The sequence below is a fragment of the Berghia stephanieae genome, chromosome 11 (genome assembly GCF_034508935.2).
Source record: "Berghia stephanieae isolate SIO BIC M18660-M18661 chromosome 11, UCSD_Bste_1.3, whole genome shotgun sequence".
Classification (NCBI taxonomy): Eukaryota; Metazoa; Mollusca; class Gastropoda; order Nudibranchia; family Aeolidiidae; genus Berghia; species Berghia stephanieae.
The window spans coordinates 18,289,893-18,307,392 of record NC_088370.1 but is presented as its reverse complement, the minus strand read 5'-3'; the positions used below and the strand labels follow the sequence as shown (position 1 = coordinate 18,307,392).

The window sequence follows — 17,500 nt, the reverse complement described above, 5'->3', positions numbered from 1 at the left end:
ACTGAAATCAAACTTGTTTTCGTTGCCCTTTTGCTTTTTGTTTATTTGTTTGTTTGTTGTTTGTTTGTGAGTATGTGTGTGTGAGTGTGTGTGTGTGTGTGTGTGTGTGTAGTATGTTGAATCTTTGATATAGAAACAGATTTTTAAAAAGAAATAAAGAAAGAGAGAAAGAAAGGAGAAGAAGAATGAGAAGAAGAAGAAATGTGTGTGTGTGTGTATGTGTGTGTGCGCGTGTGTGTACTATTATGTGTGTTTGTGTGTGATATGTGTGTATGTGTGTGATTTGTGTGTGTGTGTGTGTGTGTGTTAAATGTGTCTATATATTATGTGAATGTAATATGTGTGTTTATGTGTGTGTGTGATATATATGTGTTTATATGTATGTGTGTGATCTGTGTGTGTGTGTCTGTATGTGTGTGTGTATGTTTGTATGAGTTTATCTGTGTCTGACTGTCTTCGTGTGTTATTATGAAACTGTTTTTCTTTCAACTTCCAGTTCAACTTTTGTTCTCAGAGCGAATCCAGAATTCCTAGTTTTAGAATGAGAAAACGAAGAGATCATTATGAAACAATTAGAACGGGGATGTCCAACCCAGGACTATGAGGGGTGTGGGAGGAGGGGGGGGGGTGAGATCCGTTTTGCCAACCAAGATAATTTAATTTGGTGCAGACAGGTATTTGGGTATAGCAGGTGATTGACCTCCAAAAAATGATGTTGCTTTGTTTCAGGCCCGTGGCGTTTTACTATTGTAAGGGGATGATGGGAAGTCTATACAGACAATTGGAAGAGCTAGATAGACGATATAGATAGATAGACCGGTAGATAGATGGATAGATAGATAGATAGATAGATAGATAGATAGATAGATAGATAGATAGATAGATAGATGGATAGATAGATAGCTGGATGGATGGATGGATAGATGGATGGATGGATGGATAGATAAATGAATGGACGAATGAATGGGTAGAGAGATAGACAGACAGATAGACAGATTGATAGATAGATATATAGATAGATAGATAGATAGAGAGAGAGAGAGAGAGAGAGAGAGAGAGAGAGAGAGAGAGAGAGAGAGAGAGAGAGTTTAAGTGAGTCTTCAGATACAGCCAATTTGTCAATTTCGAATTACAGTCGGGAGGAACATTGCATAAATGTTTGTTTATATTTAAGAAAATATCTTGGGTTTTTTTGGTGGTTTTTTTTTGTGTGTGTTTTTAACAAATATATAATAGGAATGATAACGATGTCTTTTGATAGATAAAGGGAAATGTGTACATATTTACAGGTCTGATAACCCACATTCTTATGGGCCGATTTTTGTAATGGGAATATTCTCGTCAAACCAACACAAAATATTATGGTCCATTACAACAATGTTAAATCAGAGAGATTGTATAGCTAACGCTTCGAGAGCTCTCTCTAGCCAAAAAGCCCGTATCTGGGTCAACAGCTGATCGTGGAAATAAGCGCGTACAACAATGAGTTAAGATGGCGCCGACGCCGACAACACAAAACAAATGCCAGTGGTGTTCCGGTATCAATTGTTCAAATTCTCGACACAAGAGACCAGATTTAGGTTTCTTCCGTTTCCCAAAGGATCCTGAAAGGTGAGAAAATTAAACTTTAATCTATTAACCTTAACAAATAACTATATTTCTATATTAACACGTCTAGATTGTGTTACAAGAGAAAATGAACATTAGATTTCTGATCCAGTTCTAATCTACTGCACCGTGACTGTGACCCTTAAAGGTGGCTCTGTTGGGGGTGAGGCTAGCCATTATCTTCTTCTTCTTCATCTTCTTCTTCTCCTTTTCCATAATAGCAGATGTGGTTGATTTAAAACACAGTAAAGGGTAGGGGGCGACGGTGTAGCTACACGGCATTGAATTTTAGCCATATATGTTGTGCCAGTGGATTTATGCTTAAAATAATTGAGCTTTTATATAGCGCAATATCCAATAAATATGCTCAAAGAGCTTTAGAGGGATGACTAGATAGGATGTACATTGACTAGACTTGTGATGCCTATGTCTAGATTCTAGTACAGTAGTAATCTCAATGAAGTGAGCTTAGTTTTTTAGAAGTTTATCTAAAGAGAAGCATACATCTAGTCTCTCTCGGCCAATTAGTATGTGCTTTTATGTATAAAATTAACTCTTAATCAGACCTAGCTCTCAATTAATTGCTAATAATAGATCTAGATCCAATATTGAACTGCGTTAGTTATTTTTTACAGGTCCAGGCGTTGGGTCATCAACTGCAGGCGTGCTGATTTGGATGACAAGTCAGCTGATGCACTGTACAGACGAAATGTTTTATGTGAAGAACCTTTTGATGCTTCCTGTTTCAGTGGCAGTCAAGACACGCCTTCAACAAGATGTTCCACAGGAAATTAGACAGCTGATGTTGCCATCAACTATGCAATCCCTAATACCAAATGAACAGAATGTAACAACTTGCATATCTGGGTATGTTGCAGTCAAATTAATGCCCCATGTGTGTACAGACTGTCAAGATTTATTGAAAGGTGACAAGGACCCTGGCAAAGAGAGTCAAGTATTCCTGCATGCAAAGAACCTTCAGGGTTGTAACCATGGCGGTCTCTGTGCACCAAGTTCAGAACTTCTCTGTATCATAGAAATTATGGAAAAGGAATTCAGAGACGCCATTACTCCCACACTGCACATTACTGGTCTGAGAAATAGGATCATTAGACGGCTTGTGGTAAGCATTCCACCCCACATGGGCCTTGGTTGCAAAAATGGAAAGTGTGATTTACTTTTTTATGTAGCTAATTTGTTCACTAATGCCAGTTAATGAATCAGACACTGTCAGAAAAACAGCCCACCCATAGAAATAGGAAGGCTGCCACATTTAGCCATGTCGTGTAGATTTGATATGTCGCTGATTTGTTTTTTCGTATGCCTGTTGTTGTTGGCTTCCGTCTGTCTCAGGAGACAATGGATGTATACCGAGGTTATCAATTCTGGTCTGTCACTGTCAATCATCGGTGTTGATGCAGCATTGTCCCCCTTTGTGATTTTACTGAGCCATTTTTCAGTTTATAAAATGTGTTTTAGATTAGATTCTACAATACTTACACGAGAGTACATGTATTTTGTATTTCTCTCCTTCATTATGTTTAATTGTACTTGTGGTCATTAATCTATGCAACGCAACTTGACGTCATCTTAGTCATGCATACTATTTTTTCATTGTACATATTATTTTGAACTATACGTGTGTTAATTAAACACATACTTATACACACACACACACACGCACACACACAGAGAGAGAGAGAGAGAGAAGAGAGAGAGAGAAGAGAGAGAGAGAGAGAGAGAGAGAGAGGAGAAGAGAGGAGAGAGAGAGAGAGAAGAGAGAGGAGAGAGAGAGAGAGAGAGAGAGAGAGAGAGAGAGAGAGAGAGAGAGAGAGAGAGAGAAGAGAGAAGAGAGAGAGAGAGAAGAGAGAGAGAGAGAGAGAGAGAGAGAGAGAGGGGGTATGGCTTTGTTGAAAATACAAAGGTCGTTTGTTTCTATTAAGTTTGTTTAAAATAAATCATGATTTTCGCTGTAAAGTTGAGTTAAATTTATTTTTTGTCAAAGTTTATCCCCCCCCCCTCACCCCCTCCCACCCGCCTTCTCTCCTCTCTCTCTCTCTCTCTCTCTCTCTCTCTCTCTCTCTCTCTCTCTCTGTGTGTGTGTGTGTGTGTGTGTCTCACACACACACATCATTATTATTATAAGTAATTTATTTTAGAATCTTACAAAGTTATCGTAACCTGATCTAGAGAATCAAACTAATCTGTACGATTTTGCACATAAAGCCTGAGCCGATAGTAAAGAAAAAGAGCAGCCGATCTCTAGCAGACGAAACAGACATTCAGTGATCCGCGCCTATTTCGTGACACACAATTTTTCGGCTGATACGCAATGAAATGCATTGTTGTCATGGAGAGCGGGAGGGAAGAGAGAGCTCTCTAAGCTTTAGCTTCTAAACTCTCTGGTTAAATCAAGCCCATAATTGAGCTCGGTTACCGGACCTGCTTATAAGGTGTACTTTGATAAAGGGTTGGTTGTACTTACAAATCCATATCCTCGGCTTTTCCCGGTCTGCCTGTCCGTTATAACGACGGCCTCGTCGATATCTCCAAATTTGTCAAAGTACTCCCTGAGAGATTGATCTGTCGTGTGGTAAGGCAGGCCTCCCACGAAGATCTTCGTGTACTGAGTATCCTTCTGGCCGGTGATGGTGAGAACGGAGGGGGCTGTGACGGCCATCGCTGCGGCGGCACTGGCGGCGGAAGTGGAAGTGGGGGTGGGCCGGATGTAGTATAGATGGCTCTGGGCGTCAATTGTTGCTAGGTTGCCGACGAGGGCAAGTTGGTTCAATTTCCTGTTTTAGAGGAAACGGAACCGAACCGAAAGTTGAAATGGGAGTGTAAAAAGGGTTAAAGGTGAGTTTTGGGGGGTGGTGGTGGTGGTTGAAGTCTTGGGGTTGCTCTTGGAACGAGTTTAGTGGGAGATTTGCTTCCCTTTATTACGCGGGAGATGGATATTTTAAAATTATATGTGTTGAGTTGAAAGGGGATTCTTTGGTTATAAATAGCTGTTGTTACTATTCAAAGACGTTGGATTGGTTGATTCAATCGGTATGACGTAATATATTTATAAATAGACACTACGTGCGTGTGAATTCAAGAATAATCCGTTTGGTGTAGTAGTCGAGAGAGTGTGTGTTGATAATCACGGTGAGATTTAAATTATTGATGATGGTAAGACGATGTGTAGTGAGGACTTTTGCGTTGATTGTCGAAGGTGAAGGTCAACGGTGATGACGAGATCATTGGGAAGTAACTCTTGTCGTACAGGCACACACACACACACACAAAACACAGCAGGCTAGTAATCTGTGAATCGGAGAGAAATATGAAATAAAAAGGTGAATGGGGTATTGCATAGGCATAAGAAATATCATCATCATCATCATCATCATCATCATCATCATCATCATCATCATCATCATCATCATCATCATCATCATCATCATCAGCAGCAGCAGCAGCAGCAGCAGCAGCAACATCATCATCATCATCATCATCATCATCATCACCACCATCATCATCATCATCATCACCACCACCACCATCATCATCATCATCATCATCATCATCATCATCATCATCATCATCATCATCATCCTCATCACAATCATCATCACCATCACCATCATTATAAGCAACAGCACAATGATAAAAGCAGTTAACAAGAAACACAACAACAACAACAACAACAACAACAACAACAAATAAACAATCAAAACATAGAAACCAACGGCAATATAAACCGCCAAAGGCAATAATATACATAATATACAATATATCATAATATGAATTGATATGATATATAAAATTGTTATATTATCTCCATAATTCAAGGGGCGATAACTCCATTCCACTTAATTCAGAATCAGCTATCAGTGGATATCATTGGCAGACAGGTGTCTTCCTTCAAACCTATCCACACCCCCCCCCTCCCTCCCCCTCATCCGACATCCCCCCCCCCCTCTCTGATAACCCCCCCCCCCCTTATTATGGGAGATTCTAAGAAGAACGTAAAAGGAGTAAAGGGGGGGGGAGGGGGGGGGAGTGGGTGGTGATTGATTGACTTATCTTGGACTTATTAATATGAGCACTAATAAAAGTACCATAGAATAGTCTTGTTTTCTCTTTTACTCTCTCTCTCTCTCTCTCTCTCTCTCTCTCTCTCTCTCTCTCTCTCTCTCTCTCTCTCTCTATTGATTCCAAAACCAGGTAGATATAATATATAACAATAGATAAATACAAAATCAAATAATGAGAAAAACTCCATTGTTTATACAGGCAAGAGTAAACGTTTTTAACAGACCCTAGATTTTACATTAAAAACAGACAATATGGATTAATATTATGACACATACGCGACTATCATGTTTGAATGAAATGAAAGGAATAAGGTTGATCAAGAAACCGGAATCTCCTATAAAAGTGTGGCTAAAAAATTGCCCTTCAAATATCAATCGATTTAATCGCCCCCATCATGGCCAAAAACTGTCAAATCAGGGACTCCAGGAAGACTTCGAGAGTTATTTATTTATGTATTTATCTATTATTTTTAAAAATTATTTATCTATTATTTAGTTGTTTATTTATTCATTCATTTACTCAATCATCTATTTCTTTATAATTTTTAATTAATTAATCAATTAATTAATTAATTAATTTATTTATTTATTTATTTATCTATTTATTTATTTATTTATTTATTTATTTATTTATTTATTTATTCTTGAAGTGAAATCAAATACTGCCTGTAAAAGGTTAAGGACCGTCAAAAACAAGGGGTTTGAACGTAAACACTTGAAAGTGCTTTTTCATTAGTGAGTGTATATAAAATATGTTCATAATGTCTTGTTTTAAAGTAATTAAATAGCAGACAATAGCATGCATCGTGGATAAGGAAAAATGTTCACCTTAAATAAATAAATGTTGTATTGTGCTTGTGATGAGTGTATCAAGATTCAGTAGACACAAATACATACACACACGCATAGAAACATACATGCACACATACACACTCACGCAATTTCTGATATATTTTATGTATTACATCATCCGTTTACATATGTTATTATTTATTTATTTATTTAATTATTGATTGATTTATTTATTATTTATTTATTTATTTATTTATATAAATATTAATTTATTTATATGATTATACATTTATTTATTTATTTCACTTAATTTTATTTATTTATTATTCATTAACTTACTTATTTATTTATTTTATTTTATTTTATTTTATTTTATTTTATTTTATTTTATTCGTCAATATTATTTTTTACTTTATTTATTCTACGTTCCTATTGACATGTCATACGGTGCTAGATCGATATGCTATAATATGCAATATCGATAGCAGCCAGACAATGGCATGACAGATAAGAAATCCCATTGTAATATCGATTGTGTTTTCACAATACTCACGATACGATACGATACGTGTACATTGAAACTCAAATCTCACCAACCCATTATGTACTGCATATACGATCCAGGTGCAGGGTATTGTGTATTGCTTTGTGTTCTTGTGCTATGCTCGGCGCATAGTTGAGACCATGGAAAAGGCTCTTTTTTTTTAAAATGAGCTTTTATATAGCGCAATATCCACTAAATGTGCTCAAAGCGCTTTACAAGGGGCCCCTGACCAACAGCAACATTTAACATGTAGAACGAAACATAACGCCTGTTAGGCGATATTTCAATTTTTTTTTTCTGACAGAGACAACGCTGTGAACGGCCAGGTACTCATTTTACATCTGGGTACGGTGAGAGAATGTGAGTAAAGAGCCTTTTCCAAGGACTCAACTATGCGCGGAGTGAGAGGTTCGAACCCAGGACCTTCCGATCCGAAAGCGAGTGTCATACCACTAGACCACATAGCCTTAATCGGGTGTAAAAAGAGTACCTGGCCGTTAACAGCGTTTCTGTCTCTGTCGAAAAAGAAAATTGTAGCGAGGCTCGATCGAACCCAGGACCTTCCGATCCGAAAGCGAGCGAGTGTCATACCATACCACTAGACCGCATGGCCTTAGGAACTCGTAGGTCCCGTGTTCCAATCCCGTCCGTTCCGAATAGCTCAAGGCCAAATGATTAAGGTATTATAGAAAAGAACAGTTGTTGTTTTTTTTCATTTATGTTTTTGTTTGTGTTCTTGTTTTTGTTTTGTTTTGTTTTTTGTGTGTGTGTGTGTGTGTGTTTGTTTGTTTTTTTTTTTTTTGATAGAAGAAGGTGAGATAAACAGGAAGAGAAACATCAAATATGATTACATCCTCATCATCATCGTCGTAATTAATTAATTATTGAATTTCAATGGATAATTTCCAGTGTTTTCGTTTTCGTCGAAATGTGACTCCAAAAAAAATAAATAATTAAAAATTCCAGTGTTTTCGTATCGGTGAATTGTGATTTAAAAAAAAAATAAAAATCCAGTGTTTTCATTTAAAAGTGATTTTTAAAATGTAATAATAATATAATTCTCTCACCGTACTCAGGTGTAAAATGAGTACCTGGCCTTCAACAACGTTGTCTCTGTCGGAAAAAAAATAATATCGCCTAATAGGCGTCATGTCTCGTTCTACATAATGTTACGTGTTGCTGTTGTTCGGGATCATTTGTAAAGCGCTTTGAGCAGGTATACTGGATATTGCGCTATATAATAGCGTAATAATATAATATATAGTTCTTGTTTTGTTTTTTTATTTCAGGGGTCCCGATAGCTCAGTTGGTAGAGCACTCGCTTCACACGCAAAGGGACCGAGATCGATCCCGGCCGGGTGAGGTCGAGATTTTTTCCTAACCCCCCCCCCCCCCCCCCTGTCCACTCAGCAGTGAATAGGTAGCTGAGTCTGTTAGATTTGGCGGGAAAGTACTTTGCAATAGACTAGCGTCCTATCCAAAGGATAGCAAGCAATTCTTATTTGTCCATTTCACGCTATAGAAACCGAGATAAACTCCGGCTCTGAAGGACTACTTTTTTTTTTTTTTTAATTTCACCCAGATCATCCCTTCATAACACCGCTTCGAGACGATGGGAAACAAATAACATTGGAATGGCATAACGCCGACGTGTGTGTGTGTGTGTGTGTGTGTGTGTGTGTGTGTGTGTGAAATGATATCTACCTGTGTGGGTTATCTATACAGCTTATTACTGGCAGTCAATATAACTCTATTGAGTCATTGAACGATGGAATTTGGAATTTTGGATTCATTTGGATCTCTCTCTCTCTCTCTCTCTCTCTCTCTCTCTCTCTCTCTCTCTCTCTCTGTGTGTGTGTGTGTGTGTCTCTCTCTCTCTCTCTCTCTCTCTCTCTCTATGTGTGTGTGTGTGTCTGTCTGTCTCTCTTTCTCGGTATTTTGCTTTCTTAAATCTAAAATTCAGAGGATTGCAGATTACCTACAAAATGGCAATACAAAACAGAAAATGCAAAAGAACGAGATATGAAGGTTTTTTTTCATATTTAGATAGGGACGAACCTCACCCCCCCCCCCCCCCCCTCCTCCACCTCCCCCTTCTAAAATAAATAAATAATTTTTTTCAAAACAAAAAAACTTTCATTTATTGTTGATATAGAAAGAAGTAAGAGAATCTAAATTTTGTCTAACACTGACTCATAAATTATATCTTTGATTCTTTTGTTTTTGTTTTTTGTTTTTTTTATTATTTATTTTTTTTCCATTTCTTTTTCTGTTCAAACCACCAAAACGATTATCGTTTCAAATATTTACTCCAGAAACCCACAAGATGTGGAGCAGACATTCTTGTGTTTCCTATCAGTCTAACTGATTGGCTATCAGTAAAAGTCTCGTCAAACCAGCCAATCACACGACAGGAACACGATAAATCAATTTGTATGTTGTATCGGTGTGAAATCGGCATATAATATGTGTGTGTGTGTGTGTGTGTGTGTGTGTGTATCATGATTGTATCGATGTAAAATCGCCGTGTTGTTTATTTGTTTATATTGGTGTGAAATCGTCGTGTGATAGTATATTATATGTATAAAACGACGTATGATTGAATTGGTATAAAATCGTCGTGTATTTGTCTAGGTATAAAATCGTCGTGTGTTTGAATCGGTATAAAATCGTCGTGCTCTTTATGTTTATATTGGTGTGAAATCGTCGTGTTTTGTTGTACTGGTGTGAAATCGTCGTGTGACTGTATATGTATAAAATCATCGCGTGTATGTATAGGTATAAAATCATCGTGTGTTTGAATCGGTATAAAATCGTCGTACGTTTAAATCGATAAAAAATCACCATAAGTTTGTATCGCTGATAATACGTCGTTTATACATATCGGTTTGAAACTGTAGTGTTATTGCACTTTTCTCCTCCTCCTCCTCCTCCTCCTCCTCCTCCTCCTCCTCCTCCTCCTCCTCCTCCTCCTCCTCCTCTTCCTCCTCCTCCTCCTCCTCCTCCTCCTCCTCGTTGAAAGTTGCCTCATTTCATAAAACAAAAACAAAACAGTTATCGATTCCCATCTAGTCAATGACGGCGTCTACTGTTTAAGTAAAACATTCTAAAGATCTTTAGGTCTTTCATCGTTCACCGGCGCCAAGGAATGGCAACAAAAAAGCTACAGATTTATAATATTTAGAAAGATTAAAATATTATAGATTCGTAAATAAAATAAACACAATCGTGTGGTATTAAGAAGGAGAAATGATAATATTCAAATTTTACATGGCAAAAGTTCAATTGATGCGGTGCATATAGATAGTATGCGCTTGGCTAAGAAGCTCATAACATTGCCATCCGGAAGTATAGCGGACCAACACACAAAACTGTGTGTAACCATGAACTTTTATAGTCTGGTTAATACTTATTAGTGAGCATTACTCATAAACGCGGATGGCAAAAAACAATAACAAAGTCCAGAGTGACGTCATCTGCGAACTATCTATAGATAGAATGCGCTTGGCCAAGGAGTTCACAACATTGCCATCCGGAAGTATAACGGACCAACACACAAACTCTGTGTAACCATGAACTTTTATAGTCTGGTTAATACAGTTTAGTGAGAACAACTCACAAATACGGATGGCAAAAACAATAACAAAGGCCTGAGTGACGTCATCTTCGAACTATCTATATGCATAACATCTATAGATAGTACGCGCTTGGCTCAGAAGCTCACGACATTGCCATCCGGGAATAAAACGGACCAACACACAAAACTATGTGTAACCGTAGCCATCGTTAATATATAAGGAAACAAGACATTTCATTGGTTGAACTATTGAATACAACTCACGATTTGTTTTCTTTTGTGGCAAAGGACTGGCATTTTGACGTAATTTTTTTTTTTTTTTTGTCACTGTCAGGCCATATTACTGTACGATGGCTACGGGTTAATACAGTTTAGTGAGAATTACTCACAAACATCGATGGCAAAAAAAAAACACACACAAAAAAACAATAACAAAGGTCTGAGTGACGTCAACTGCATTTTATCTATAGTTCAATATCGCGTGTGTAAATAAAAATGTATGTATGTGTGCATGTATGTATGTATGAATGTGAGAGTGTGTGTATGATAGATCATGAATGGCCGATAACACGGAGGTACAGACAGATTCCTTTGAGAAGTTTTGACATTGTTTATAAACAACCAGGGGAGAAAACTCTAGACTCTACTCATCGCTTATCAAAATGGGCGAAATATTCATGACACCGCAGGGAAAACAGCGAACCTTACAGGAAACAGACGTGGAATTGGAAGGGAAAGAAATTATTATTAAAAACTTGTACCTCTTCCGTCGAGTAATTTCGTTTCCTTAAATCAACAGTTTTGAACTTTAAAAAAAAATGAAACTTATAATAAAGGAGAGAGATGGTTGTTTTGGGGTTATTCGAAGGTTTAATCTGTGGAGGGGGATAGGGGGGGGGGGGGGGGTTGAAGATGGTTGTTTTGGGGTTATTCGAAAGTTTAATCTGTGTTTGGGGGGGGGGGGGGGGATTGGGGGAGGGAGGGGGGGGGTGAAGATGGTCGTTTTGGGTTGTTGAAGGGTTTATCTGTCAGGGGGGGGGGGGGGAAGGGGGGGGGGGGGGAAGGGGGGGGGGTGAAAGTTGTTGTTTTGGGGGATGTAGGAGGTTTTATCTGTGGGAACAATAAAATAACGTCAAAATACGAGGGCGTACCTTGCATGCTATGTTCACCTAGGATGTGGGAATTTCGTGAAAGATAATATTAATGTGAGATATGCAATGATATCGTTGTAGATTGAAAGCAATGTCTATACTATTACTATACTTATTTGCAGGTCTGATAACCCAAATTGTTATTGGCTCAAAATAATATATATTATATTGGCTTTTAGATATCTATTACAATGGTAGGTAAATCAAACTCATAATACGTGCAGTTATCAGACCTACGGCTATGTGCACGTTGTTTGTTTATTGATTTATTGATTTATTGATTTATTTTTATTTATTCACTTATTTATCTATTTTTATTTATTTATTTATTTATATATTTATTTGTTGTTTTTTTTCATTCATTTATTTATTTATTTATTTATTTATTTATTTATTTATTTATTCATTCATTTTTAAAGCCTCTTTGAAGACAGAGTACTTCCTTTCAGTTTTCTGTGAGTGATTTTATTGAATGATATATTATTATGACACATGTGCATATATATATATATATATATATATATATACATATATATATATATATATATATACATATATATATATATATATATATATATATATATATATATATATATATATATTATAAGCGCTTCCGAGTATCTCTCGCCCTTTCTTTGTCTCTCTCTACGTCACTAAAGGGAGAGCAAGAGAGAGGGATAGAGAGAGAGAGAGCGTGAGAAAGAGACAGAGAGAGAAACAGAGAGAGTCACAGAGAGAGAGAGAGAGAGTGAATGAGTGAGAGAGATAGAATGAGAGACAGAGGAGAGAGAGAGATAGAGCGAGAGAGAGAGAGAGAGAATGAGAGAGAGGGTGAAGAGAAAGACATATATAGAGAGAGAAAGACACAGAGAGAGAGAGAGAGGCAGAGAGTAACAGATACATATAGAGGCAGAGGGAGACAAATAGAGAGAGAGAGAGAGAGGGGGGGGGGAGAGAGAGAGAGAGAGAGAGATTATATACAAACACCAAGCAATACACAAGTTATGATTATCCATCCTTACGTCGAGAGAGAGAGAGAGAGAGAGAGAGAGAGAGAGAGAGAGAGAGAGAGCAAACGCCTCCACGCCAATCCTCTGATTATGCGATAATCTTTAACCAGTTAAATACCATACTCGGGAAAATCGTGTATTTAAAATTTTGGCCAGAAAACTCGTCCTTCAAATATTGAACGATTTAAATTACCCTCATCTTTGCAAAAGCTCTCAAACCTGGGACTTCGTAAAGTCTTCCTTTGAGAGTTTTTGCCAAGATGAGGTGTCATTTTAACTGGTCGATATTTGAAGGAAAAGATTTCTGGCCAAAATTTTGAGATACGTGTCTTTCCTGAGGTAATTTGTTGAACAGTCTTACAAAGGCCACTGAACTCTACACTTACCGACCAGGAGGAGATAAAACCTGAAAACGGCCAGAAAGCCGAAAGGGAAGGGAAGCAAGGAAAGTAGAAAGCCTCTGGATTTACGTCTATTATAATAAGACTACCGAGTGTGCACTGAGTGAAACACATTTCATCAACAAAACATATCTTTTTCGTAAGCTTGGAATTGATGCCTCACGCCTCTTCTTCTTCTTCTCCCCCTCCTCCTCCTCCTCCTCCTCCTCCTCCTCCTCCTCCTCCTTCTTCTTCTTCTTCTTTTCTTTTTTCTTTTCTTCTTCTTCTTCTTCTTCTTCTTCTTCTTCTTCTTCTTCTTCTTCTTCTTCTTCTTCTTCTTCTTCTTCTTCTTCTTCTTCTTCACCACCACCACCACTGGCACCACCAACATCACCATCACCACCACCACCACCACCATTATCACCATCATCATCACCATCATCATCATCATCATCATCATCATCATCATCATTATCATCATCAGTGGCGTGGCATGCTTACAGTATAAGGTGGTGCCAGAATAAGAAGAAAATGACTTAAGAAATGCTATATTTTGAATACAAAAGAAAGAAAAAATATACAGAAAAGACTTACTCAAATAAGTAAGAGGCGGTATTTACATTTTTATTTTAAATGCTGTTATAATCCATTTTTAAAAGATGGATGTAGTGCCAGGCACCAAATCAACCAATGTAGCCACGCCCCTGAAATCATCATCATCATCATCATCATCATCTATTTTTTTTCCTACGATACCCCTTACGCACCTAATTTCATTGTCCACCTCATTCGAAAGTAAAACGTTAGTGAGTTGAAACCGACGCCTCTCCACGTAGAAAATGTTGATCATTTCAACCTGTGCTGAGGCAACTTTTACAAATGTTATAATTAGCAATTTGAGTCGACTCATTTCCACCCCACCAGCCAGTCGTGCGAAGTCGGTAATAGAAGTTATCTGGTGAGTACTTGGTACAGCTAATCTCTAGATATACTACTAGATAGCACGTGCGTGAGTTGAGCAACGAAACAGCTATTAAGTCGTGTATGCCAAATGGAAGTTACGCTATTTATTTTTTTATCTTTTGACTGGGTCAATAACGTCATAGAGGAATTCCTTTCATCTGTAACTACTGTTGTTGTTCTATTTTTAGTTAAAAGACTTTGTGTGGGAAATACCTCAGTGTGTGTGTATATATATATGACGTAATCAATTTTTGCGTAAGTCAATAACTATTTATATATTTAGAAAACATAATGTTGAGTCTGTTCGGTAAGACGTCATCAAAGCGAAGGGAGGAAACCCTGGTTGTAGGTGATAGAATTAAAGGGAAATAACCGACTTTGCATTCTTTTAATAGATGAGAGTTGATAAGATCGTATTCTGGGTGGATTTATCATTTCAAAGGTAACCACTAATAGAATAATAGTGGCTGGAACTGATAGCAAACAATAATAAACAAAGTCTTTCAAGAATTGCCTTTGTTCTATTTCTTTCTTTCATTCTCTCTCTCTCTCTCTCTCTCTCTCTCTCTCTCTCTCTCTCTCTCTCTTTCTCTCTCTTTCTCGCTCTCTCTCTATCTTTCTATATATCTATCTTTTTCTTTCTTCTTCTCTCTCTCTCTCTCCTCTCTCTCTCTCTCTCTCTTATTATATATATATATATATATATATATATATATATATATATATATATATAGGTAGGTAGATAGATAGGTTCGACAAATGGATGATGCCAAGTCTGCAAAGATAGATCATCATCAAGCCCTACTGCAATCTCCTCGTGGTGTCGAACGGTAACAGGTCAAGCTGGCCAACTGCAGAGGGCGACAAGAATAGGCAATGGCAAACCATTCTTGTAACTTTGCCGAGTTAACTGCATGAATAAGTCCAAAAAGTTAAACGGTGACAGCGTAAAGGGGAGCATGTTTTCACGGAAGACTGCTGCCTCGCTCGGTTGGGAGCGTGATGTTCGTCAGGTCACACCGAACCGTCAGCCAATTACTAGGCGAAATAAATTTAACAAATGTGACAAAACCAAAATTGGGACATGGAATGTCAGGACCTGTGCCCAAAAAGGAAAACTAAACAACATTCTAAAAGAAATGAAACGGCTCCAAATAAATATTCTTGGCCTGGCAGAGATGAGATGGAAAGAGCAGGGAACCATGTCAAAACAAGAAAACAACACGACATATAAGATCATATGGAGTGGTGGAACCTCTTTCCAAAAAGGAGTAGGGATGATCTTAGACCAAAAATCAACCAAATTTTACAAAGGGCACGTAGCAATCTCAGACAGAGTTTTGCTGGTTAAGCTAAGAGGACCTGTAGTTGACACCAATATTATTCAAGTTTATGCACCAACAGAAGAGGCGACAGATGCAGATATGACAGAGTTTTACCATTCACTAGACAAAGCAAAACGAATGTGTAAATCACAAGAAGTCCTTATGGTAATGGGGGACCTAAATGCTAAGATTGGCAGAGGCAGAGATGGTGACATAATCGGACCACATGGACTCGGAGACAGAAATGAACGAGGAAACATCTGGGCAGATTGGTGTAGAACAAATAAATTAATGATTTCAAACACCTGGTTTCAACAACACCCAAGAAGAACCTGGACATGGCAATCACCAGGGGACAGAGCAAGGAACCAGATAGACTTTATAGCAGTATCATCAAGATTCAGAAATGGCATATTAAATTGCAAAACCTATCCAGGCGCCGATGTAGACAGTGACCATGTCCCAGTTGTTTGTACAGTAAGGATAAAGTTTAAAGCTATTCAGAGAACAGCTGGTAGAATAAAGAGGGATTACAGGTTATGCAAAGACAATGGCATACAAACAAAAATGAGAGAAGAATTTGAAAATGCACTCATGATACAAAGCCAAAGTGAACCTGATAACGAAAAATGTGAAAAACAATTTGATATATTCCAAAAGTGTGTCAAAGCAACTGCAGAAAAGCATTTACCAATAGCTCAAATAAACAGCAAAAAGGAATGGATGACAAATGAAATTCTAAACCTATTTGAAGAAAGACGAAAATGCAACAGAGGGTCTGCAGAATACCAAACATTGAACAACCACATTAAATCCAAATGCATCGAGGCACACGAGAACTATCTAGACTGGAAATGCTGCGAAATCGAAAGAGAATACAAACCCAACCCCAACAAGCTCACCAAAGAATAAAAGAACTATCAGGGAAAAGGAAAAGCAAAGCAGCAGGAAGTTGTATCCAAAACAAACAAGGGGAACTGCTATTTGAAGAACAACATATAGAAAGCCGATGGGTAGAATACATAGGCGAACTGTACAATGATCCAAATAGAAATGAACCACCACTGAAATTCAAAGAACCATTAAGCGGACCAAACATCACCAAAAGTGAAATTGAACATGCCATGGAACTAATGAGGGATGGTAAAGCAACAGGCCCTGATGAAATATCTGTAGAGGTATTAAAAAGCCTAGGAGATCTAGCAATTGATGAACTTCACATATTATTCAACAATATATACAATACTGGGAAAATTCCAGAAGATCTCTGTAACTCTATTTTCATAGCAATACCAAAGAAAGCAGGTGCAGTCAGATGCGAAAATTTTAGAACTATAAGTTTAATAAGCCACATCAACAAAATACTGTTGCGTATAATTATCAACAGGCTAAGGAATAAGATTAACCCGAAATCGCAGAAGAACAATATGGATTCCAACCTGACAGAGGGACAAGGAACGCAATATACCTCCTCCGTGTTTTAAGTGAAAGAGCTATACAGGTTCAGACCCCACTATACCTCTGTTTTGTCGACTACAAAAAAGCTTTTGATAGAGTACGCCACGAAGAAATACTAAAACAACTGCACTCCATTGGCGCTGATGAGAAAGACCTCAGACTCATGCAAACATTATACTACACCCAGCAGGCATCTATCAAAATCGGAAACTCTACAGGAAATTCCATTCCTATTAAGAAAGGAGTCCGTCAAGGGTGTGTTGCCTCACCAGATCTGTTTAATCTATACCAAGAAACAATCATGAGGGGCATAAATAATATGGAGGGAATAAAAGTAGGAGGTCACAACATAAATAATATAAGATACGCAGACGATACGGTACTCATTGCAACATCAGAAATCCAACTTCAAAAGATTGTTGACAAAGTGGTAGTAGATAGTGAAGCCAAGGGAATGGAAGTGAATATCACCAAAACGGAATGCATGGTAATACAGAAAAACCCCGAAAACAACAACACCTGCAATATAACGATTCACGGCGAGCAACTTACCAACGTAGAAAGTTTTAAATACCTAGGTTCAATAGTGACAACAGATGGAAGATGTAAC

At 37.8% G+C, this 17,500-nt stretch overlaps 2 protein-coding genes across 2 annotated transcripts in view; one reads left to right on the top strand and one right to left on the bottom strand.

The window, feature by feature from the left end:
- The window catches only part of LOC144957339 (RNA-binding protein 24-like), a gene marked incomplete in the record, with an annotated part of 150,384 nt that overhangs the window by 107,376 nt on the left and 25,508 nt on the right, over positions 1-17,500 (bottom strand). The window contains 1 exon segment of the mRNA XM_078888506.1: positions 4,094-4,917. Within this exon segment, the coding sequence (XP_078744632.1) occupies positions 4,094-4,288 (195 nt within the window).
- On the top strand, positions 1,478-2,403 carry LOC144957341 (52 kDa repressor of the inhibitor of the protein kinase-like). The gene is made up of 2 exons (XM_078888509.1): positions 1,478-1,611; positions 2,244-2,403. Exons 1-2 carry the CDS (start codon positions 1,493-1,495, stop codon positions 2,401-2,403), a joined length of 279 nt encoding a protein of 92 aa, XP_078744635.1. The 5' UTR covers positions 1,478-1,492.